This window comes from Engystomops pustulosus, chromosome 9 (assembly GCF_040894005.1).
Source record: "Engystomops pustulosus chromosome 9, aEngPut4.maternal, whole genome shotgun sequence".
NCBI classification, from domain to species: domain Eukaryota; kingdom Metazoa; phylum Chordata; class Amphibia; order Anura; family Leptodactylidae; genus Engystomops; species Engystomops pustulosus.
Genome location: NC_092419.1, coordinates 23,830,017 through 23,857,167, shown reverse-complemented (window position 1 = coordinate 23,857,167; position 27,151 = coordinate 23,830,017). Strand labels below are relative to the sequence as shown.

The following is a 27,151-nucleotide window of genomic DNA, read 5'->3' as shown; positions in this document are numbered from 1 at the left end:
CTCATGCACAGATGAATGAATGAATTCACTATCAGGCAGTCTTCTTTTCCAAGGCCCCAGACGCTGCTGACCACATGGGGGGAGGGTAGATTCCTGGTCCTGGCCCGGCTCAGCTCAGCTGTGTACTATGGAAGATGTGCCGTGTTATGTGCATATAAGGATGAACATCTTGATTTCTTTAGTCTGACCATGTGGGACCCCCTGACAATATGGGGCCCCATAGCAACTACTATGGCTGCTACCCGTGTAGTTACCCCCCTGCTCTACATGATTTGGCAGTGCTTACTTGTATTTGGTCCTGTCAAAAAACCTTCATTGAATATAATTGATATGAGATAGATAGATAGATAGATAGATATGAGATAGATGGATAGATAGATAGATATAAGATAGATATGAGATAGATAGATAGATAGATATGAGATAGATGGATAGATAGATAGATAGATAGATAGATAGATAGATAGATAGATAGACTGATATGAGATAGATAGATATGAGATAGATAGATATGAGATAGATAGATAGATAGACTGATATGAGATAGATAGATATGAGATAGATAGATAGATAGATAGATAGATAGATAGATAGATAGATAGATAGATAGACTGATATGAGATAGATAGATATGAGATAGATAGATAGATAGATAGATAGATAGATAGATAGACTGATATGAGATAGATAGATATGAGATAGATAGATAGATAGACTGATATGAGATAGCTATAGTAGAAAGATGATATATAAGAGATAAATAGATATGCAAAATAGAGATGAAAAATATATAAAAGAGATATATGTTAGATATGAGTTAGGCAGGTAGGTAGTCAGTTGCTAGATAGAGGTAGACAAGGTAGGTAGATAGATACTATTAGTTTCTGTGTTATATCTGTGTTTGGATCCCATTATTGTAGTGTCATGCATTGTATATGGGGTCTCATTTTGATCGTATAGACCCCCAGATGAGCCTTCTTCCTATACCCTGGTGTCTTGGCAGTGATAAGCTGTGACTTTGAGGTTGTGACCTCTTTAGGTGCTGCGCTGTCATCTCTCCGCCTTGTGTCATCTTCCATTGTGTTCTTTTGGATAACGAGTTCTGCTCCGGGGACACACAAAGTTAATGCTGACCTTCACGACAAGCGGGTTTGTAAAAGTGAACTGCACTAGTGAGACTCCAGCAATACCCTTCATGTGTCCGGGCTGTACGGAGTCACCACCGGGGGAGGGGCTTCAAGGGGGGGGGGGCTGCTCCCCACTTTTCCTATGAGGAAACGTAATGGAGTCATTAAAGATGACAGCTGGCGATGGTGGAGTCACATACAGCGGTGCTCAGCAGCCTGATCTCTCACCTGATGTGCCCAACTTCTAATCCTTTATATAGAATTGTTTCACTTAAAGGGGCAGTGAAGTTTTCCTTTAAAATCTGCTGTCTTGAGTCTCACTATCCCAAGAATAAACCATAAACACAAAATAACAGAAAGACTTACTCCAGTCTTACAAGTGAAAGTTATCAGATTAAATGGGATTAAATAACATTACTTATCCTGTACTGATCCTGAGTTACATCCTGTATTATACTCCAGAGCTGCACTCACTATTCTGCTGCTGGTGCAGTCACTGTGTACATACATGACATTACTTATCCTGTACTGATCCTGAGTTACATCCTGTATTATACTCCAGAGCTGCACTCACTATTCTGCTGCTGGTGCAGTCACTGTGTACATACATGACATTACTTATCCTGTACTGATCCTGAGTTACATCTTGTATTATACTCCAGAGCTGCACTCACTATTTTGCTGCTGGTGCAGTCACTGTGTACATACATGACATTACTTATCCTGTACTGATCCTGAGTTACATCTTGTATTATACCCCAGAGCTGCACTCACTATTCTGCTGCTGCTGGTGCAGTTACTGTGTACATACATGACATTACTTATCCTGTACTGATCCTGAGTTACATCCTGTATTATACCCCAGAGCTGCACTCACTATTCTGCTGCTGGTGCAGTCACTGTGCACATACATGACATTACTTACCCTGTACTGACCCTGAGTTACATCCTGTATTATACCCCAGAGCTGCACTCACTATTCTGCTGCTGGTGCAGTTACTGTGTACATACATGACATTACTTATCCTGTACTGATCCTGAGTTACATCCTGTATTATACCCCAGAGCTGCACTCACTATTCTGCTGCTGGTGCAGTCACTGTGCACATACATGACATTACTTACCCTGTACTGACCCTGAGTTACATCCTGTATTATACCCCAGAGCTGCACTCACTATTCTGCTGCTGGTGCAGTCACTGTGTACATACATGACATTACTTATCCTGTACTGATCCTGAGTTACATCCTGTATTATACTCCAGAGCTGCACTCACTATTCTGCTGGTGCAGTCACTGTGTACATACATGACATTACTTATCCTGTACTGATCCTGAGTTACATCCTGTATTATACCCCAGAGCTGCACTCACTATTTTGCTGCTGGTGCAGTCACTGTGTACATACATGACATTACTTATCCTGTACTGATCCTGAGTTACATCTTGTATTATACCCCAGAGCTGCACTCACTATTCTGCTGCTGGTGCTGTCACTGTGTACATACATGACATTACTTATCCTGTACTGATCCTGAGTTACATCCTGTATTATACTCCAGAGCTGCACTCACTATTCTGCTGCTGGTGCAGTCACTATGTACATACATGACATTACTTATCATGTACTGATTCTGAGTTACATCCTGTATTATATCCCAGAGCTGCACTCACTATTCTGCTGTTGGTGCAGTTATTGTGTGCATACATCACATTACTTATCCTGTACTGATCCTGAGTTACATCCTGTATTATACTCCAGAGCTGCACTCACTATTCTGCTGCTGGTGCAGTCACTGTGTACATACATGACATGACTTATCCGGTACTGATCCTGAGTTACATCCTGTATTATATCCCAGAGCTGCACTCACTATTCTGCTGGTGCAGTCACTGTGTACATACATGACATTACTTATCCTGTACTGATCCTGAGTTACATCCTGTATTATACTCCAGATCTGAACTCACTATTCTGCTGCTGGTGCAGTCACTGTGTACATACATGACATTACTTATCCTGTACTGATCCTGAGTTACATCCTGTATTATACCCCAGAGCTGCACTCACTATTCTGCTGCTGGTGCAGTCACTGTGTACATACATGACATTACTTATCCTGTACTGATCCTGAGTTACATCCTGTATTATACTCCAGAGCTGCACTCACTATTCTGCTGGTGCAGTCACTGTGTACATACATGACATTACTTATCCTGTATTATACTCCAGAGCTGCACTCACTATTCTGCTGGTGCAGTCACTGTGTACATACATGACATTGCTGCATTTAGTGTTTTGAATCTGGAGATATTTGTCTCCTCTGTTTCATATCCTCGGCAGCACATTGTAAAGTTGAAGCAAAGAACAGACTACCGCTTGAGCTGCACTGAGAATCCCCCTGTCCATCATCTCTTGTATTACCATTTGACCACTGGATCTCCTGTTTCTCTGTATCCAGTTCTCTCCATAGATCCCCCAGTCTCAGGTCCTGCTTTCCCCTATTTCTACCCTTCGGGGGTTCGGGAATATTTTCCTTTTCACCTGCTGATTTTATTCTACTCTTAATAAAAGATCCATTTCTTGTTAATAATCCTGGAGCGTCTGATTGTTATAATTAATGTGGGAGGCTGTAATACGTTCCCTCTCCCCTCTGGGCTAATGTTAGTGTAGCGAAGCCTTAAATCACTAAAAGGTTTGTTGTGTTGAAAACAAAAGGCTGTTCTGAGTTTCGGGAGGCGGCGCACGGGGTACATGCTGCTGCTACGAGCTGAACAATCTGCACAGACCTCTATGAATAAGCCGGTGGGGTTCCGATATTTTTACTTTTTAATGCAGATATTTAGTGATTTTTTTTGCCTTTTGCTGGACCCTGCGAGGGTCATTTCTTTTAAAATAAATAAAAAAGTCGTTAATGTTCTTTTTTTTTTTTTGCATCAAATATTTTTTTCCCTATTAGATGCTGGGACTTTGTTTGAGAATTTCAATGACTTTTCACCATTTGGAATCTTTCCCAGAAGTCGCGATCGAGGCCGGAGGAGAAGCGGACGGGCTGCAGCCTTATTCTTGATTTTTATTTGCGCTTTTTGTTTTCTTTTTTGGTGTCTCAGCAATTTTATTGTGATGTTTTTGCAATGTTTAACTTTTTTTTTTTGGGTGTGAAAGTATTTTTTTTATTTATACAGTGTTTATCTTTCTTGGTTTTGGCCTGACAGATTACAGTACTGTATTTCTCGGACTATAAGGTGCACAAAAAATCCTTTGATTTTCTCAGAAATCAAAGGTGTGCCTTAAAGTCCAGTGCGCCTTATATATGAACCGTACTAAGAGACAACGGCTGCCTCGAACTGTACACAGGTCTGCCACCTGCTGGTCATTCGTCCTTATAATCAGGTGCACTTTATAATCTGGTGCGCCTTTTATATATGAACCTTGACCTTTTAGCAGGCATTTATTGATGGTGTACCTTATAATCCGGTGAGCCTTATAGTCCGAAAAATACGATATCTTTGTGCGTTGTACGTGTTGATTGGGTAGACAGATAACACTTAATTCACTGGACTCTGCCGTTTCTCTAAAACAAACGGGGTGCTCCATTGACATGATGTCAGAGGCAGAGGGGTCCAGTACTGAGCGATCTACCTCAGTCTTTTAGAGAATGATTGGAGAGGTAGTTTGCTTTACCTTATTGCTACTATAGAGATTATTAGAGGTCTCAGAAGTCGGACAACCTACGACTCTCAACCCATCCTCTATCCATGGTCCTATACCGATGATATTGAAGGTGTCATGTCCCATGTTTAAAGGATCCCATGACCTTATAGGTATTACAGGCTATAAGAATAGAAAAGATAATGATATCCTCATTCCCATCGAGAGGAAACGGAGCTGCTGTCCGAATGGACAACCCTTCATGCACGTTCATGCAGAGGACACAGGCCCCATAATTATGATTGGTGAGTTCCTTAGGGTTTAGACTTATAACAGTTATATTAATAGATTAAACATAGATACATTAAGGATAGAGATGAAGAATTTTATAATGTTCATCCATGTTTCTGCAGCTCCATCTCCTACAGTGTATGTTATCTCCTATATTAATAGTCTTTGAGCAGCTTCACAATGGCTGCTGCTGCTTTGGTTGAGGAGTCAGAAGGTTCGTGTACTTATGTTTCCTCCTCTCCTCTTTGCTCCTTGCTGTCATCATCCTCCTTATTCATATACATCATTGCTGCTGTTCTGCTTCATATCAATAAATCATGTTCTGTACCCCCTGAACCTAAGCTCTTTATATTCCATTCGTTGACGTCTTCGAACCTTCTGGCCTTGGTTCTTCCCTTCTATGTTATGAATTTCTTTAGCTACGATCCTCTTTCTAGAACAAATTGCTCCAGTAATCTTATAACAGGACTCACTTCATCTATAAACTGCTACAACCAACTATCCAAGACCCCTTATTGGTAATCTGGCCACAATCTGCCGTGATAAACCAGTCTTCTCTAGACATCGCATGTCCCGGATGAGGTAGGCCTTGATTCTCTGTAAGACACTTCGCTAGAGACTGGAATCTTCACAATTTGAGTGAGATCTTCAGTGTTTACTTTATTACTACTATAGTATATAGTCATTTACTAAGGGCCCGATTCGCGTTTTCCCTACGTGTTACCCGAATATTTCCGATTTGCGCCAATTTCCCCTGTATTGCCCCGGGATTTTGGCGCACGTGATCGGATTGTGGCGCATCGGCACTGGCATGCACGCAACGGAAATCGGGGGCGTGGCCGAACGAAAACCCGACGGATTCGGAAAAACCGCCGCATTAAAAAAAAAAAAAAAAGTGTTGTGGGACTCGCGCTTACCTTCACTAGGAATAGGCTTTGTTAACTCCACATCTCATGAACCAAGAAAAACTTTATCTAACTTTGTCTTGTCGCCTCACCCAAAAATTAAAGACCCATGATTGGTTCATAAGTCAAGTCTAGACATCCCTTATCTCAGTGGTGGCCAACTCATCGTTCTTTAGCTTTTGTAACCTACAAATTGTCTTCAATTTTAAGAATCTCTACTGAGATCCCATCATGCACCATAATTATGGCAATATTTCTTGTCCGCGAACTTTGACTATTGCCATTTTACTGTATGTGTGCATGATTCCAAAAGTTATCTCAGCCTAAACTTAAACTTGACCCAAAACTATAAACTCTCTACTTATATCTGAGATTGAAAAGCAGTCTATGCACATGCAAATTAATTGCAGGGTCAACTCAGAACCTTTTGTCATACAAAGAGGTTATGAGGTATTGATTGTCTCCTCTTGACTTGAAGAAGAGTTACCTGTTCAACCAGCAAATCTGTAAGTAAGACTTCAGCTCTGAACTGACATGGACCTTTGTCATGACGAGGAGTGACTAGGAGTGATGGTCCTTCTGCTGCACGTCATATGTCATATACCAAGATGATACCATGTCTTCCAACATGTCTTACTTTGTCACTTCATTCAACTATCTAGGCCCCTTATTGGCTAACCATTAATGTTCTGCCGTGATACACTATCCTCATCAATATCTGGCCTTTATTCAGTGGTGCCCTTAGTTATCTAGCTTTCGTAACCAAGACCAGAGTCACAAAAAATGTGGGTGAAAACCCCATTGCGCAATCATAATTTCAATTGTATTTGTCGCCCAAATTTGACTCTTGGAATGTTACTGTATGCATCATTTTAGAAGTGATCTCACCCCAATCTGAGATATGACCCAAACCTGTCAAAGCCTATATCTGTGTGATGGATGAGGAATCTCTGTATGCACATATAAATTCAACGACAGGTCAACCGAGATCCTCCATCGTACAAAGAGATTATGAGATATTGATTGTCTCCTCCCGACTCGAAGAACAAGAGTCACCTGTTTAACCGCCATTATGAGGTAAGACTTCAGTTTTGATCCGGCATGGAGCGCTGCCACGGCACGGGGTGATGGACGCCGGATGCTAATTCGCAGCTCCCTTTTGCTTCGTTGACTTTCCATCTCATAAACCAAGATTAAATTCTACAAAAATTTGGATCAGTCCCCAAGAAAGCAGAAGCTCTCAATAAAGACGTCTTCCAGTGATAAATTGCATCTTGTTGAACCATTGTCAGCGCCAGTCATGAAGGATCTAGAATATTTTCCCCTTGTCTCTCTCTCCCTCATTCATTTTCAGTTTTTTTCTGCTTTCTTTTGTGACAAGCTTGGAAATGCAGCCGAGAGAGTATGTATTAAGTCTGTCAAGTAGCAGCTCCAGTGCTAATGTCTTTATGGTAATTGCATATGCTTAAAAATGCATTATCTTTCTGGATGTTGTATTGCTACGTGTGGCATTATTGAGGAAAGCAATGATTTGTAAACAACCCTTGGCATTGAACACAGAACCTAATTTTGTTTAAATAAAGGCGAGTCGCATTAGAATTCATGTGCAGCACCGGGGCCTGGCAGAGGACGGGAGCTGTTTTGATATATGCAATGGAGCATTCATGATTGCTTAAATATTAACTGCTCTCTGAATACGGGAAGATGATCAGAGGCAAAAACAGTGATTAGGACAAAGGGGGGATCGCTTGCTGGAGACGTCAAGCTTCCTAGCTCTCCTCCGCTGCAGAGTGGAAAGAGAAATCGCCTGAATATCCAGATTCAGTTCATGATAAGTGACAAAAGTCTCAATTAAAGATCCCTCATAAGACCATGGGTCACTCAATAATTACTACTGGTGGTCAGTGGATAGGCCATGGATAGTTCACTGGTGCGGGGCTCCACCCAGGCCATTGATACGGACTAGTTACAATTCAGTCAATTGGAACCACAGCTGTAGTCACCTGGTCACAAGAGGGACAAAAATCCATCCGGCCCTTCGCTTACATAACAGGTGTGGGGTGTCATCCCTCCACCAATCAATCACTGATGGCCTATGCCATGGATTGTAATTCTGCGCCAACTTCTTTAAATAAAATTCATTAAGTAGATCTGTAAGTGCTTCCCACTGACCCTTACAGCAAAGCAGCGCAGAGGTTAGAATCCACTTAGAAGTAATTTTCTGGATTAGAATATTGACAACAAATCCTTAAGATGAATCCGTTCATATCCATGGGGTGCAGCAACAAGCCCTTGACAGAATGGCGGCAACCACTACTCTGTTGGTCGCATAGTAGTTTACTGGGTTGCAGTATCAAGAATGAACATATCTGGTGTCTTCAGATGTACATGTACAAATCCTTATATGGAGATAAAGTTTAAGAACAAACAAGGTCACATAGACAACGATCTCGGGATCAGATGTCTGGGTGGGTGCACATCCCCATATCATCGTTTTATATGTCCTAGTGAAGTGTGACCCCGTCTCCCACTGTTGTCCTTGGGAGCATCAAGATCTTAATGGATGAGGACAGGAGGGAAATATTATGTCCACAGTCAACTAAAATTGTGACAATGTTCTTCTCCTGGTGGAGTGAAATGACACAAATGTGTTGGGGCAGCGAGAGAAGGTGGATGCGCCGCTCACATCCTGCAACATCTTGTGCTGATTCAATCACTTATATTCACAGACCTTCTGCCCCGGGCTGGGATTTCATTTTACACTCAAACACATGACTTTCCTGTGTGAAAGTTAATTTAAGATAAAATAATTTCATCAACCAATTACGGTTCTCAGCCAATTATAGCCGGTGACAGTGCGCTGATCAGTCATCGGAAAATATGACTCCACGCCGCTGTCACTTAGTCTGGAGACTCTGCCTGTAGCCGTGAGATGTAGAAGAGCTCAGATTGTCTCCTGTTATGGGTCTGAGGTTTACCAAAGCCTATACAGTGGTCGGTATGGAATTTCTCCCAATATATAGATGCCCGGAGAGGTTCTGCCTTCCTCCGGATCCACACTGTAAAATCTTAGGATCTTAGGTTTGGCTTGTTTTCAACCTCATTAAAGTGGTTGTGCCAAGTTTAGTTTTGTGGGGGTCCAGCTGCTGGTGTCCGGTCACTAGATTGGGGTCCTGTTCTCACTCATTAAATGAGAAGCAGATTGAGAATATTTCCTGTCAAATGTAAAACTATGGTGGTCCATTCTTGTTATCATGGGAGTCCAAGCTGTTTGATGCCTACTCATCAGATTTTTATGCCCTATACAGTGAAAAGGGGATCACAAACAACCTTTTATTTATGTAACTGTGTAATATCACAATTAGTGGTGCTGTCGGCTGGACGTTCATCATTGTTCTGTTCTTAACAGGTGAACACTTATATTTAAAGTGACGGTGTTAGAAATGCCACCCTCCAAAAGACCTGTCAAGATCAGGAAAGTGATGCCTTTTTATTAAAAAGAACAATCTAGACATATATCCGGTGTCAGAACTTCAGAAATGTTGAATGTGCCTTCCGGGAGATGATGCCTTTCTCTGCAGTTTTTTCTTCATCAGCTTTTACGCAAAGGTTTTTTACCATTTCATGCCTGGAATTCTGTTTTGTGCATAGATAATCATTCTCTACAATATTTAGTCTTTAAATTGTCTATAGAGTCTCTGCTAAATGATGTTATCACCATTCATAGTTTTGCCATAGGTGACAATATGATGTGGATCATTATGCCAACTAAATGGTATCGCTTAGGGCAGTGGTGGCGAACCTATGGCACGGGTGGGGAGCCCTGTCTGTGGATACCCAGGCCATCAGCAAAGAGAACACAAAGGATCTTCATGGATTCCCAGAAGGCCCAGGACTTTCTGCACTCAGTGCTATCTTAAAGCGACAGTGCTGCCTGAGACTACAGGAGGAATGGGAAGGTGTGGGCAGATCTGGAATATTATTGTAGCTTCAGCTCCAGGACTGACAATTCTTCCTATTCAGGGTAATCTGAATTTGTCACCCTTTCTTTCTACCGTGTTGGTGTTCTTAGGATACTGATACGATTGAAAGCTATAACAGCAAGAAGTTACTGCTTAAATTGTACTTAAATGTTGACACTTTGGGATAAATAAGTGGGTTTTGGTTGTAGTCTGGGAACTCCGTGTCTAAAAGGTTCGCCATCATTGGCTTAGGGCATTATCCCAATGGCCTTGATGGTTTTTCCCTTTAAACTCCATCCACCAATCTGGACTTTACTTGGACATAGTATCTAGTCCAATACTCCCAAAGAAGTCTTGACAGCGGAACATGGAGGGTCTAGAGATGTTGTTGTGAAACACCAGGGGGTCAGACAGAGATTGGTCAAGAGTAAGCAAAGGTCAGGGCTGACAGTGCCTAGGCACAGACTGGACTTTACTTGCACATGGTCTCTAGTCCAATACTCCCAAAGTAGCCTTGATAGGTGGCATCTGAACCTGGAGGGCCTAGAGATGGTGGAGTGAAACACCAGGGGTGTCGGCAGAGATTGGTCAAGAGCAAGTAGAGGTCAGGGATGACAGAGTCTTGGCACAGGCTGTACGTAATTGTGAGGACCACAGATACTAGTCTTAACTAGAAATGAGTTCCAGTGATCAGAAATGATAAAAAAGCCAGATTCAGGAACATAGGAGCAAACAGCAGGCATCAGGAAACAACTGTTCCACCTGAAGTTTCTCAGTTTTTCTGGAATTCCTACACCTGAACATCATGAAACAGCTACAAATCAAGTCATAAATACATGACAACATCTATGTAATGCTTGATTTTCCTTTTGGGTAGGGGCCATGTTGTCTACACAGTCTATGAGCATGAATCTATGCGGCTCGGAGATTCCAGCTTTCCCGATACCATCTCAGCCTCCGTTATGGGAATCTATTTGACATCACTGAATGGCGCACGGCGTACCTGTGCAGAATGACAATTACCCTCCTATTTGTTCCCATGATTATTGACACAGCTGTTATTTTGCTCCATTATAAGCCCTCTGTACTGATGCAAGCCCTTACCCAATTATGAAATGTGGTGAAAAGTAAATGAATATGGGCGAGTAATAATCTCGAATGAAGAATCATTGGCCGAGTGATTACATGGAGAGAAGGGAAATGGACTAAAGTGGCTTCATCGCCTGTTAAACATGAATAAGTCATTACTGATAGAAAGTGTGATAATGAAGGAGAGAAAATTCCCAGTAATATGGTCAATGGGGTAACAAAGCGAGCTGGGCGCCCTGACCGGTCACATGGTCAATGTCTGTGTCTCCAAAAATAATAGGAATACTATAGTAACCTTAAATTGGGGCCCTCTAGGTGTAGTTGGGGCGTCCTATAGTCAGAGGTAAACCTACCCATAATGCAAACCATTGAATTACTTGGGGGTGCTTGAGATGAACAGTGTATAAGTGAAAGGAAATAGAAATAGACTCCTTGCTATTCCATTCAATGGGGCAGATTTACTTACCCGGCCCATTCGCGATCCAGCGGCGCGTTCTGTGCGGTGGATTCGGGTCTTCCGGCGATTCACTAAGGTAGTTCCTCCGACGTCCACCAGGTGTCGCTGCTGCGCTGAAGTCCGCCGAGGCCCGCCGGAATGCACCATCCTTTACCTGGTGAAGGTAAGTGCAAGTTCGCGACACTTTTTTTTTTTTAATGCGGCGGTTTTTCCGAATCCGTCGGGTTATCGTTCACCCACGCCCCCGATTTCTGTGCATGCTGGTGCCGATGCACCACAATCCCATCGCGTGCGCCAAAATCCTGGGGCGATACAGCGAAAATCGGCGCAAATCGGAAAAATATTCAGGTAACACGTTGGGAAAACGCAAATCGGGCGCTTAGTAAATGACCCCCAATGTGTAGCTACGCATTAGGGACCCCCAGATGTAACTGTACAGTATATATAGTGCCTATAAAATCATAAATTGGGCCACTCTAATTGCGCTTTGGGGTGCCCTATGGACTCAGGCCACATACAGTGGTGAGATTCGGCTTCTTCTACATAGTCTTATTGGGGTAAGTGGGGAGAAGTCGGATACAGACCCATCTCCCCTCTACGTGGTGGCGTCCTCCTGTGTTCTACTTTCTTTTGTCAGTTAGAGGAGACTGTACAGCCATTACTGTAAGCCCGCCTCCTCCATGGTAACCACTCCTATATCAGTGTATATAACATCCGCACGCCGTTCCAACCACTGATATGGGTGTGGCTATCATGGAGGGGGCGTGCTTACAGTAATAACTGCACAAGCTGCTCCATCCACCGGACGGCAGCAGGACACAAGACATCACCAGAAGTCTCAAGTCCTACTGCTGGCATGTCACATGACCCGCTAGTCTACACCGAAACTTTACCAAGGTAAGAAGTGGGTGATCTTATTGGCGTCTTATACCTTTGTATCAGTGGCCTCCCGTTTACAGCTATGGCAGAGCAGGGAACCGTAGACTCCTTGCTCTACCATTGGGTGTGAGCTATGCATTAGGGGCATCCTGATATAACGTTGGGGCCCCGGAAATCAAATCCCAGGGACTTACAAGTACATTGATACTTGCGTAATGGAGTTTTGGTTTTGTAAAGTGTTTCCAAATCTATTGAGTTATGTTTTTCTACTTCCCTCACCTCCTCCTGCTGCTATTTGTCAGTCTTTACTGCCTTGCAGGAATTTGATTCATGAACCAATTCTTAACATTTCCATTGCTGTGTATATTTCATCCAGGTGCAATACTTCTCACCTATGGATCCCAGCCTATAAAGTTCTTGCGGTGGATCCTCCGCTGTCATCCTGTGGCTGGTTAAGCCCCTTGTAAGCTGGGAAATTGTACGACCATAGTAAATGATTGAAGAGCAATTCAGCATTTTAATTCTTCGAGTCCGCGGTACAAATCCCATCCTACGGATATTTTTCAAAATATACATCATAGAATGGAGAGAATGTGAGAGGGGGTGTGAGCGCAGTCACCGCAGCGGGGGGCTCCATAAAGCAGCTTCATGTGACCATCACAATAATAGGAACCTTTGATGTGCAAGTTATATAGGAAACAGGCAGTTTAACAAGTTCCCCTGTTTGATGGAAAACGACCTGAGCCGAGTGCCGCAAAGTCCTCAGAGAAATCCCACTCGGTTCTAGACGAATGCAAAGGCAGCAGAAGCTTCACGGGGCAACAATAGTCCTTAAAATTACCGATTTTAAGAAATAATCCCCCCACAAAAATTCTATTTTAGGTACTTCTGGGGCTGTATCATGGAATTTTTTAGATATAACTCCATGATATAGACTGACAGAGCCACAGCAATGGGATAGAGGAGGGATATGAATAGGCTCTTCCCACGCAATTCAGCAAGAAACCAATCGCTGCCGCAAAGAATCTCGACCTGACATCTGTAGGAGAATAAGTAACCCCGCCAAAATGTGGCCATAGGGAAAAACTCACAGGCCTATGAGTGGGAGGGGAGGAGGACTCACAGGCTTTCTCTATGAGTGGGAGTGGAGCAGGACTCACAGGCTTTCTCTATGAGAAGTGGGAGGAGGGAGCAGGACTCACAGGCTTTCTCTATGAGGAGTGGGAGGAGGGAGCAGGACTCACAGGCTTTCTCTATGAGTGGGAGTGGAGCAGGACTCACAGGCTTTCTCTATGAGTGGGAGGGGAGCAGGACTCACAGGCTTTCTCTATGAGTGTGAGGGGAGCATGACTCACAGACTTTCTCCATAAGTGGGAGGGGAGCAGGACTCACAGGCTTTCTCTATGAGTGGGAGGTAAGCAGGATTTACAGGCCTTCTCTATGAGTGGGGGAACCCCCACCCCCACTCATAGAGAAGGCCTGTAAATCCTGCTTACCTCCCACTCATAGAGAAAGCCTGTGAGCAGGACTCACAGGCTTTCTCTATGAGTGGGTGTGGAGTGTAGGACTCACAGGCTTTCTCTATGAGTGGGTGTGGAGTGTAGGACTCACAGGCTTTCTCTATGAGTGGGTGTGGAGTGTAGGACTCACAGGCTTTCTCTATGAGTGGGTGTGGAGTGTAGGACTCACAGGCTTTCTCTATGAGTGGGTGTGGAGTGTAGGACTCACAGGCTTTCTCTATGAGTGGGTGTGGAGTGTAGGACTCAAAGGCTTTGTCTATTATTAACAACAGAAAATACAAAGCTCCATGTCTCCCCTCTATTATACATTCCTTTAATAGAGACCTGACAGATCCGCAGATGTATTTATGACGCCAATGGCGTCTTCTGTAGTCTGCCGACCTGTGTGTGTGACAAGCTGCTGCTCTGGATTCTTGGCAGCACATATAGGAGGCAGCTGTTATTTCTATATACCTGGAAATAATCCAGAAATATGTATTTTAATAATATGGGATGGGGAAGATTTCACTTGTAGCAAAGGTCGTAGTGAAGTAAACAGCCTAAATGTTACCAGTAAATGTAGCATATGGCGGTAATATGTAGACATTCTAAGATATTACTTGCGTTAGGTAGTTCTCTTACGATAGTGCTGATGATGACATACTCGAATATTGGGTACAGTATTTTCTCAATACCAGACGGACGGTGGTCCGAGATCTACCCTATCCCTAAGATCACCTTTTAGAAGAGATCACAGCATTATAACAACCTTACTGCTTACCCACCATGCCAGACATAATATAGTGGTTATTTTTGGTATTGCAGCTTAGATCTGCTCCCTTCAATGACCCACAAATGGGTCATGTGATCAGTGATGTCATTGTCCTGGGACGGGATCTTACTGAGGTATCACAGACGCTGATCACAGGGGGTCAAGTAGTCTGATATTGAAGATCTTACAGATAGATCATCAGTATTTTGTTCCTCCTTAATTATTAATTAATGAACAAGCGCATCAAGTTTTCTTTCATATGGTCCATAGACACGTCAGGTCCTCCACGTAGAGACTCTGTAGCCTCCTGCCACCCTAGGTTTTCAAAATCAGTCTCCACCCTTAAATGTTAGACCATATAATAAATGGGATAGTAGACATGTACAGGCAGTCCCCGGGTTACATACAAGATAGGTTCTGTAGGTTTGTTCTTAAGTTGAATTTGTATGTAAGTCGAAACTGTATATTTTGTAATTGTAACCCCAGACAAATTTTTTTATAGTCTCCGTGACAGTTGGATTTTAAAAATGTTGGGTTGTCATAAGAACCAGGAATAACACTTAAGCTTCATTACAGACGCCTGTGATAACTGTTACAGCTGATTATTGTAGCCTAAGGCTAAAGTATCTTAAATTGCCAACATTCAGAGGTCCGTTTGTAACTAGGGGTCGTCTCTAAGTCGGTTGTTCTTAAGTAGAGGACCGCCTGTACTTGGCTGCATTGTCTGTTACCTTCTTGTATTAATCTTACGCCATAAAGCCAACTAATAGGCCGCCGCCCGCGCTAAGCATTCAATAAAATAAACTCATTACAGGTTTCTAGTTCAAAACCCAATAGGCTCATAATCCGGGACAATTAAATAGCAGCAAATTTACCACCACAAATAATACAAGATTTTCATGTTTTGTTTGCAGACACATTCTCGGTATTGTAGGTCGGGATGGCTCGTCTCCAAAGCTTGTGAAATCCATTGTGCAGCTAATAATTCCGAGTCTGTCGTGGACCATTGTCGTGCGCCGGGGGCCTATCTAGCGCTGCACAGGCTTCCCGGAAGCAAAACAATGGGGGTCATTTACTAAGGGACCGATTCACGTTTTCCCGACGTGTTACCCGAATATTTCCGATTTGCGCTGATTTCTCCTGAATTGCCCCGGGATTTTGGCGCGCGCGATCGGATTGTGGCGCATCTGCGTTGGCATGCACGCTACAGAAATGGGGGCGGGCGTGGCCGAACGAAAACCCGACGGATTCGGAAAAACTGCCGCATTTAAAAAAAAAAAACTGTCGCGGAGCTTACACTTACCTTCACTCAGCGCGGCTCGGTGTACTCCAGTGCGTTCCGATGCTTTTCAGCGCAGCAGCGCCACCTGGTGGATGGCGGAGGAACTACCTTAATGAATCCCGGCCGGACCCAAATCTAGCGCAGAGAACGCGCCGCTGGATCGCGAATGGACCAGGTAAGAAAATCTGCCCCAATGTCTGCAACCTCAAAACCGGAAGATTTTCTCTCCATTTTTTTTTTTGCTTTTGTCTCCACCCAAAGATAAAACAAACATTTGTTACAAAGTTTTTACAAAGTTTCCTGACGACTTCCCAACTTTCCTTTCTCCATCGTTTAATTGAATATTGATTCTGCTTCTCCTAAAATGCTGCAACGCTTTGTTTTTTTCCCCCCTCATCGTTATATTTTAACATTAAAAGGAAATGATATAACGGCTCTCATTAAGACTAATTAACTTTAAACAATGGCTCGGCATTCTGGTTTCTAATTGCAAGGGTCCTGAGAATTGGAGATGTTCTTAGGGAGGATTGGAGGAAAATGTAAAAGTTTTGTGAGTTTCTCGTGTTTATATCCCAAAATAAAACTGTGAAAACTAATAAAATATAAGAAAACTTTATAACCAAGTTGAAAAAAATGAATAATCCAGATTCTAATAGAAACCGTTTTTCCTGTGTCTTTTTCCCTTCTTTCTTCCCTGCTTTATGTAGAAATCCACTTCCCTGACGGCTGATAGATAAGGAGGAGCTAATAAAGATTCTAATAACTCCAAAAAATCTCCTTATAGAGATGAATCATCTAGTCAAATATTCTCTAGGAGAGTAACTCTTTAGTCTTAAGCCTCTTCTTTTTATGTGTACATTCATGTACATAGGGACAGTATTATAGTAGTTATATTCCTGTACATAGGGGGCAGTATTATAGTAGTTATATTCCTGTACATAGGGGGCAGTATTATAGTAGTTATATTCCTGTACATAGGGGGCAGTATTATAGTAGTTATATTCTTGTACATAGGGGACAGTATTATAGTAGTTATATTCTTGTACATAGGGGCAGTAGTATAGTAGTTATATTCTTGTACATAGGGGGGCAGTATTATAGTAGTTATATTCTTGTACATAGTGGGCAGTATTATAGTAGTTATATTCTTGTACATAGGGGGCAGTATTATAGTAGTTATATTCTTGTACATAGAGGGCAGTATTATAGTAGTTATATTCTTGTACATAGGGGACAGTATTGTAGTAGTTATATTCTTGTACATAGGGGCAGTAGTATAGTAGTTATATTCTTGTACATAGGAGGGCAGTATTATAGTAGTTATATTCTTGTACATAGTGGGCAGTATTATAGTAGTTATATTCTTGTACATAGGGGGCAGTATTATAGTAGTTATATTCTTGTACATAGGGGGCAGTATTATAGTAGTTATATTCTTGTACATAGGGGACAGTATTATAGTAGTTATATTCTTGTACATAGGGGCAGTAGTATAGTAGTTATATTCTTGTACAGAGGGGGGCAGTAGTATAGTAGTTATATTCTTGTACAGAGGGGGGCAGTATTATAGTAGTTATATTCTTGTACATAGGGGGCAGTATTATAGTAGTTATATTCTTGTACATAGAGGGCAGTATTATAGTAGTTATATTCTTGTACATAGGGGACAGTATTATAGTAGTTATATTCTTGTACATAGGGGGCAGTATTATAGTAGTTATATTCTTGTACATAGGGGACAGTATTATAGTAGTTATATTCTTGTACATAGGGGCAGTAGTATAGTAGTTATATTCTTGTACATAGTGGGCAGTATTATGGTAGTTATATTCTTGTACATAGGGGGCAGTATTATAGTAGTTATATTCTTGTACATAGGGGACAGTATTATAGTAGTTATATTCTTGTACATAGGGGGCAGTATTATAGTAGTTATATTCTTGTACATAGGGAGCAGTATTATAGTAGTTATATTCTTGTACATAGGGGGCAGTATTATAGTAGTTATATTCTTGTACATAGGGGGCAGTATTATAGTAGTTATATTCTTGTACATAAGGAGCAGTATTTTAGTAGTTATATTCTTTTATGTATGGGCAGTATTATAGCAGTTATATTCTTGTACATAGGGGGCAGTAGTATAGTAGTGATAGTCCTGTACATAGGGGCAGTATTATAGTAGTTATATTCTTGTAAATAGGGGGCAGTATTATAGTAGTTATATTCTTGTACATAGGAGCAGTATTATAGTAGTTATATTCTTGTACATAGGGGGTAGTATTATAGTAGTTATATTCTTGTACATAGGGAATAGTATTATAGTAGTTAAATTCTTGTACATAGATCGCAGTATTATAGTAGTTATATTCTTGTACATAGGGGGCAGTATTATAGTAGTTATATTCTTGTACATAGGGGGCAGTATTATAGTAGTTATATTCCTGTACATAGGGGGCAGTATTATAGTAGTTATAATCTTGTACATAGGGGGCAGTATTATAGTAGTTATAATCTTGTACATAGGGGGCAGTATTATAGTAGTTATAATCTTGTACATAGGGGGCAGTATTATAGTAGTTATATTCCTGTACATAGGGGGCAGTATTATAGTAGTTATATTCTTGTACATAGGGGGCAGTATTATATTAGTTATATTCTTGTACATAGGGGGCAGTATTATAGTAGTTATATTCCTGTACATAGGGGGCAGTATTATAGTAGTTATAATCTTGTACATAGGGGGCAGTATTATAGTACTTATATTCTTGTACATAGGGGGCAGTATTATAGTAGTTATATTCTTGTCCATAGGAGCAGTATTATAATAGTTATATTCTTGTACATAGGGGGCAGTATTATAGTAGTTATATTCTTGTACATAGGGGGGCAGTATTATAGTAGTTATATTCTTGTACATAGGGGACAGTATTATAGTAGTTATATTCTTGTACATAGGGGGCAGTATTATAGTAGTTATATTCTTGTACATAGGGAGCAGTATTATAGTAGTTATATTCTTGTACATAGGGGGCAGTATTATAGTAGTTATATTCTTGTACATAGGGAGCAGTATTATAGTAGTTATATTCTTGTACATAGGGAGCAGTATTATAGTAGTTATATTCTTGTACATAGGGGGCAGTATTATAGTAGTTACATTTCTGTACATTGGGGGCAGTATAAACTTTGTAAGTGATGTGCATTTATATTAAGTGAATTTTAAGGTAAAAAGAAAATATGGAACTTTCTTTTCAGAAGTTTTGTATCTTCTTGTTACTTTCATGGAATTATTCATGGGTGACAGAAATTGTTCTATACATTTCTTTATATTGTATAATGAAAGGTTCTTGTCTAAGTCATAAACACAATGTTGGTGATTTCCGCCTGAGTGCTGTCTATAATTCTCTTCTGCTTAAGTGCTATTTTCAGCAGTCAATAAATCTTTGTACATTGATGGGAGATTGTATCTTGATGCTAATTTTCTAACTTTCTCGAACAGATACGAGACACAAAGTCTTCGGACCAAAAATCCACCTTGTTACATTTTCTTGCTGAAGTCTGTGAAGAACGATTTGCTGATATCCTTAAATTCCCTGAGGAACTTGAACACGTGGAGAGCGCCAGCAAAGGTAGGGATTTCAGATTACTGGGCTTCTTCTCCAACAAGCAGGATCATTTATGTGACCTTTGAGATGCCTCCATGTTCACTAAGATTTCTCCTTTGCTCTTACTTTTTCTTGCCTTCTTTTCTTAACCTTCTCACGAGAACTGAAGAAGATTGAGCTTCCATCTGGGCATTAGTTCCTCATGTGGAAAGTCTTGCTTGATCTTCCGATCTTTTTCTCGTTATCGATGACTTCTTGACCAATGTCACTTCAGCTTTAAGATGATTATAGAATTACCTCCATCTACAATAATTACATCACAAGGAAAGTTCTTGAAGCTACGGTACAAAAGTAAACCAACAGGAAAGATGTTGTGTCCATCTACTAACCACAGCTATCGGCAAGGATATGCTAGAGTTACAAATGCACATTAGTGGTCATGAGAATATCACAACTTCATGCAGACCCCTTACGTTTGTAGACCTTGGGTTTAGACTCATAGGGGGATATTTATCAGGACCTCTGCGCACACCCAGTGGCGCAGAGGCCCTGAAATAATCGCAAATGCTAGCTTATTGCTAGCTTTTGCGATTATTTTCCCCAATCCGCCACCTTCACGCCAGTGGGGCGTGAAGGGGGGGGGGCGCGGCCGGCCGAGCGGGGGGGCGCGGCTGGACGGGAGTGGGCCGTCGCGGGGTGTTACTGTCCCCGCGCCTGCGCACTCGCTGCTGCCGGCGACTTTTCATACGTGAAAAGTCGCCGGTTGCGTTCTTTTCTTCGCCAGGCCCTGCCTGGCGTAGGATGAACGGTGCGCAACTAGCAGCCCAATACATCAAGAGGCAGAAGCCTCTTCATGTATCGGGCTGCGAATTTGCAGCGTATGATAAATATCCCCCAGTGTCCCTCAACATTTGTATAACATAGTGTGTGGGTTTGCCACTATGGCCAGGCTTCCTATCTTCTCCCTAATACGGTAATGGTGCGGGGCACACACCAGGGATTTTCCAAAAATTTTTTTATTATGGTTCTAGATCATCACCCATCTATATTGATATCATTCCATTGATCATGGCTGTTTTTGACCAAGTTTGCAACATTTTCATGAAACCTAATAGTTTCTGGTTTCCTTAGCCCGATTATTTCTTGATCCTTGGCCTTCACCAACCATTTCATTGGTTTTTAAGGCTGTTGTCTCTTTAGGCCTGACTTTTATGGCATGATGTGAATCTGAAGGGCTTTATTTTACTTTCTATCATGGCTCGTGTTCACATTGGTGTACTCATCATTACAGAACTTATTTGGATCTGAACTGAAAATCCATCTCTAGTGGATTTTTCAGGCTCTTTTATACCCAAATTGTAAGTGATCTTTGACCCCCTCCAGCATCTCGTTCTTCATCATCTCAGAGGTCTTTGAGGCTGTAGTCTTCTTTGACCTGACTGTTATAGAATGTAATAGATTTGAAGTATTTCATTCTTTTTTATGGGTGCACCACTTTGATGGTTGTTCTGGGGCCCCTACACATGTATGTGTTACACTTTTTCTTTGTAACATGTCTCTAGATTCTATTGATGCAGACACCCCCACATAGAATGTGATAGCATTGTCCACCAGTTATGGCTTTGATGGTATTGGAAATTTCTAACCAACTTAGAACTAAGTTCTTGGAGTCTCAACTGATAGCCCCCCCCCCCCATTTACCCTTTTATGACTTTTCCTTACCCCACTTTTTTCTCCATCCCGCGCAACACCAACAACTCCAAGTTTTTTGGCCCGATGGTTATAGATCTGAAGGACATCGTTTCATGTTACTGGAGTCTCTTACTGAAGATATACAGTTTGATTGCAAAAGCTGAATTTCTAAAAATCTAAATTATTTAAAAAGAAAAGTTTTGAGTGAAAGTTGTGCAGTTATGTAGATGTGATGGAGTCTGAGGTCTGTGCGCTCTCTTTATAGCTTTGTACTCAGAAGGTGTTTGCTGTTAGTTCGCCTAGAACTGCTGATTATAGATCACAATGGAAATAAAACACCTTGCCAGCATTTTGTTCACAATTTCTCCTCTGCGTTTGCTGATACCGAGGTGTCGGAGTGATATTGTAGCAGCTGTTTCTAACACAGCCTGGCAGGGAGCAGAGCATCATTGTGTATGAGGAGGCGATACTCGCATTACCCGAGTGTCACTATACTATAAATGATATGCACCCGTCTATAGAGCACTTGACTTCAAGGGGATCTGCCAGGGGATAATGTGGGGGCAGTATTAGGGGCATCCAAGCAATATGAATCCACAGTGTGTTTAGTAGGTCATGGGGGGGGGGGTTAACATCTTTATGAACTCTCCTTAGATTTCTTCATATTTTGGAACTCTCAAGTTGACAATTTCATGAAGCGGTGGATCATATTTCAACCCTTATCTGCCTCAATAAAAGCTACAGAAGAAAAAGGATTTGGCTTAAAATAATTCAGGTTTACATAAAGTTCATATATTCTTCATTTCGATCATCCGTAGAAAGTATATAGAAATTTTGGGATGTTACAGCTTCTAATGGGACAAAAAGCTTACCACCTCCGGCAACATTTGGCCTATGTACCCAGTCCCCAACAGCTGATCAATGCAAGGCTGGGAGTTGGCCCTTTACAATTGTTGATGGCTTATCTTAAAGATCGGTCATCAATACAGGCAGTCCCAGGGTTACTTACAAGATAGGTTCCATAGGTTTGTTCTTAAGTTGAATTTGTATGTAAGTCGGAACTGTATATTTTATAATTGTAGATCCAGGCCAAAATTTTTTTTTGCCCCCAGTGAAATTGGAGTTTCAAAATTTTTTGCTATAATGGGACCAAGGATCATCAATAAAGCTTCATTACAGACACCTTACAGCTGATCATTGCAGTCTGGGACTATAGTAACATCCAGAGAGCTTCACCAGGGGTCACAGTGGGCAGAGAGGTCCGTCTTTAACTTGGGGTCGTCTGTAAGTCGGTTGTCCTTAAGTAGGGGACCGCCTGTAGTTATTCCTAGCCCTTTAAGACCGGATTCACAAATCTGTCCGATTGTGTTTTGGGACCAATCTGAAGAAGAACCAAGTTTGATTAATAAAGATGTTGTTGACTGAGACTCAAATAAAATATCTTCTTTCATGTTGAACAATATTGTGAAGAATTCCCAGGTGGTAGAGATCCGTCTTACTTCTTCTTACACTGTCTACAGGGGGATCCGAGAGAAGGATAGAAGAGACGTCTCTGGGAATGAATGATATTTCTACCGAAACCTTTTTGCGGATGTTCTAGTACCTTCCACACTCGTCTGTAAAGGGTTTCTCTTCCATTTAGATAAATGTCATTGATATAAAGATGGTGGAATCTCTGGGTGGTCGAATCACTAGTTGTAGTATTTGACTTTGGGGAGATTTTAATAGGATTTCCACTTAAATTACCTTCTTATTTTATATGGTAAGGTAGCAATCGAACTGGGTTTACCGTAAGGTTGGAGACTTTTACCACTTTGAGACTCAAAATCATCTTTTTATGCTAAAGAGTCAATTATCTAGTGTCACCCCCCCCCCTTTGACCACATATGATTTTTTTTGCTGTATCAAAGGCCTAAACATAAAAATATAGATATTCAAGACTTGTACTGATGGAAATGACACTGGGCCTCAATGACAAATCTGACCTATCTTAAGCTATCTTATCTAACGTCCCCCTTTAAGAAGGGTAGTAATTTTTGCATCCATCCCAGTCAGCAGTTTGCCACCTTGTGACCACATGGAGCTGGAAGCAATTTGCTCCATGTCCCTGTAAAAGGCTGAAGCCACAACTACAACCACTGCCATTGAAAGAAAACGCAGCCAAGGGTTCTGGACGATCCTAGGACTGGGCGTCAGCCAGCACTGATCAAGTATTGATGACCTATCTAGAGTATAAGCCAGTGATGGCAAACCTTTTAGAGGCCGAGTGCCCAAACTACAAGAAGGACCCGCTTATTTATCGCAAAGTGCCAACACAGAAATTTAATTTGTGATTTAGACTCGCTTCTCTGTCACAGTTTTCATTGATACCAGCACCTTTAGGACACTTATAAAGCGGATAATAGTCCCAGGTACAGGTGATACATTAAAATATCTCTGTGCACAGCAAGTCCTGGGCTGTCTGGGATTGCAGGAAGATACCTGGAGTCATCTCTGGTGATGGTCTGGGTGCCCACAGAAAGGGCTCCGAGTGCCACCTCTGGCACCAGTGCCATAGGTTAGCCACCACTGGTATAAGCCATCAATACCAAATCCTGGACAATTCCTTCAATATTCAGAATTAACTTTTTTTCCTCTACTAACAATTCACTGTACAAAAGTTTTTGGGAAATTTTATTTTGTACAAGACTTCCACAACTCTTTGTCTAGGGAAATAGCGAACCTCCATCCTCAACCATAATGAAATAAATCTTTCTTTTTTTTTTTTGGTCACAAATCAAGGGCTTATCAGCTCGGAGGCTGGAAGCTGTAGTCATGACCAATCCTATAAGGAGTTAGTCTTGATGGTGTTGTCGAAGCTTCGAGGTCAGATATGTCAATATGTCATAATGTGCTCATGGCATCGAGGAGCCATCATTCCGGCACGGTGGAGACCATGATTATAATGTCTAAGATGACATTTGATTAAAGATGTCCCCCAAAGCCAGGTGCATTGAGTAGTTAGTCTGAGTATCCTGTCAAAATAAAGATACACAGCCCCCGTGACGGGAGGACTGGGGCCTTTCATCTCTCCATCCAGACACTGCCCACCGGGATTGGTTTTTCACTCAGATGTTTACACCTTGAAGCCGTCTGCTTTCCTTTTCTCTTGAACAATTCTTTTTTTTTTCCCGAGCAGCGAGTCTGCTCTTTCCAGCTTCTCTGCAGCATCTTGTTCTCTCTGAAAGATTTTAGTCTTGAGAAGAGTAAACTTTTGTGCTTTTTTTAAAGGGCAGATCAGCCACAAGCGAGTACGGTACAATCGGGGTTCACCCTGGTGTCATTGTTTCTGTTCTAAATCGTCAACTAGGAGTCTGGAAAAAATGTTTCTCATTTCAAATGCGACAATTAGTTTTAGTTTTTATATTAATTGTGAGAATAATGAGGACATAATGTTGGCCCCTGAAATTATCTCAAAGCCTAATACCAGCAAACACATACAGGGTTTGGTGTTCCTTGCCTCATTCGGTCCAGTAGGCGAGTCATGTAGGGTGCCTTATTTTCAGAAACATGATGCTTCTTGTGTTCTAGTGACGGGATTGTCTTCTCCTACTATGTGTACATGGTGGTGTTTCCATGTCAGGCCCATGCAGCCCTTTTAAAAGAGCCTTATTTCCACCATCTAACGTTTGGTCGGGATTCTTACCCATTTCAGGTTTTGGTGCCATTTTGGCCACAATCTAGTTTTGGTGGTGACTGTGCATATCGGTAAGAGGACATATTTTAGAAGTTGTCTCTTTTCTCCCAGTCCCTTGTTGGTTGTTTGCTGTAATGTTTTTAGTGACTGACTATCCATAGAGAAAGTCCACCACTTCTTGGTCACCAGGACATTTCTTGGTTGAAAGCAATTCAATCAATGTCCAGAGTATCCTCTGACTGGACCAGGCTCTGACACATAGTAATGAGCTCTTAGGCTCTTTGGGAGGTGTCTGGAACATTTGACACCAAGGCTATTTCTCAAAAATATGGATTCCTAGACCTTCTATATAATATGTGCTACATAGAGTGCATTACAGGAGGAGAAATCACTTGCCCTCAACATCTAGATGGTCCCATGGTCACACCAGATGGTCCCCTGCCACTGAATGTAGCAATAAAGGTTGATATTTATATATAACGAGTCACAACTACCGCTGCCGACCTCAATACAATCCCAGGAGGGTGTGAGGGAAGACCCTCGTTCTGGCCTGATAGCCCTACAGAAATGTTCTTTGTGAGATATAAGAAGCCGCCATTTGCTCGAATCATCCCACTGGAGAAAGGAATTAAAAGGGAATAGATGTGTCTTCTGGAGACAGTGCTGAGCTTAAACACATCTAAACAGCGACTTACCTTTGTAGCTGTGTATGATCCAACGGCTCAGGATCGGTGTTGACACTATAAAGGACGGCTCCGGATACACCGTGTGCTTTTGGAGCTTGACAACAATGGTTAAGGGTGTTTATTGTGGCCACTGCGGAACCGCTACTAGAAGGACCAAAGAGAATCTATGATCAGATGATGGTTTGCAATTGTACGTTTTAACTCTTCATGTACACACAGAGGCTCCTGTGTGTGTGTTGTATGAGTGTATATGGTGTGTGTATATACTGTATGTGTGTGTATAAATGCTGCGTACATACTGTGTGTGCTGTATAAATGTATATATGGATGCATAAATGTGTGCATATGAGTGTATACATTTGTATGTGTGTATAAAAAGTGTGTTTATGAGACTAGAACTTTATATGTGTGTGTATATAAATGTGTCTGTACAAATATGTATATATTTTTAAGAGGAATGGGGGCCTGTGCAGAAATGCTATGGGGTCCTTCCTCTCCTAGTTATGCCCCTGGTTGGTACCTTTCTTTTATCAGAGCTGTAAAAGTGAAATCCCCTGCCAGTCCACTTGGGGGAGCTGTAGATTGTGCACATGTGCGGTCCTGTTGTACTGGTAAATAGTGCAGCTATAATGAGGTGTTTTTTAAAGGGCTCCTCTCTTATTTATCGCTAATTATTTTCTGCAATTTACATAAATTTTTATTTTCAAAATTTTTCACAAAATGTATTGTTTTTTTGCTTTTTCCACTGTAAACCTTCATCAGTCCTGCACCCGGCACTTCGTTCCCAAGCTCAGAGCGTCCTAACCCTTTCCAGATAAATCAGATAAACATGGCTGCCACCGATGCACTTGTTATGGCGCCTGATCCAGATCTTATTCTATGATTAAAAAATAAAAAATAACAATAGTAGTAACTGCAAAATTATAGGAAAGGAGAGAAAAAAGGGGAATGAAAGTGCCGGGCGCCGATATTACGGGGTTTGACGAGTTCAATGTAGATTCATTTTTGTGAGTGGTTGTAATCAGAATTCACCGAGTCCCTCATTACGGGTCTTTATTCACAGAATGAATCCACAGGACGGAAATGTGGAAAATACAAAACAATGAGCCGCGGCACAAAGCAGCGCGGGATTATTTTATTATATTTATTCATTAAAATTTCATTTTCTTTGTCCTAGAAATTGTATGGAAATAATACAGTGATTTTCTGAGATCAGCACTTAGCTGCAGCGTAACTCCTGCCCCAGCAGGTGACCTGGGGGAATAGAAGATCATACATGGAACTTGGTGGTGGCTCCCCAGTTCCAGCACCTGTGCTCTGGTCCCACAGGGTTCTACAAGTCCAGGGTCAGGATCAACATTCCAGGGACTCAGAACACTGGTGATGGAACTGGGGGGAATGGGGGGGGGATCAGTTTTTTCTCCAATGTCTCCAGCCATAGTTGAAGAGTCGAAAATTGACTGCTGGAGATTTTTCTTTTTGAATTCTATTTAGTTACTTCTTTTGTAAATCCAATAAGTTCATGACAACGACTGTGGTGGCCATATCAGTTGTCACCCACAAAGAGATCCAGCAAA

At 41.7% G+C, this 27,151-nt stretch overlaps 1 protein-coding gene across 4 annotated transcripts in view; it reads left to right on the top strand.

The window, feature by feature from the left end:
* The window catches only part of DIAPH2 (diaphanous related formin 2), a 784,751-nt gene that overhangs the window by 391,057 nt on the left and 366,543 nt on the right, over positions 1–27,151 (top strand). For all 4 annotated transcript variants that reach the window (XM_072125632.1, XM_072125631.1, XM_072125630.1 and 1 more), the window contains one exon: positions 19,415–19,544. In XM_072125632.1, the coding sequence (XP_071981733.1) occupies positions 19,415–19,544 (130 nt within the window). The remainder of the gene's footprint in view (positions 1–19,414; positions 19,545–27,151) is intronic.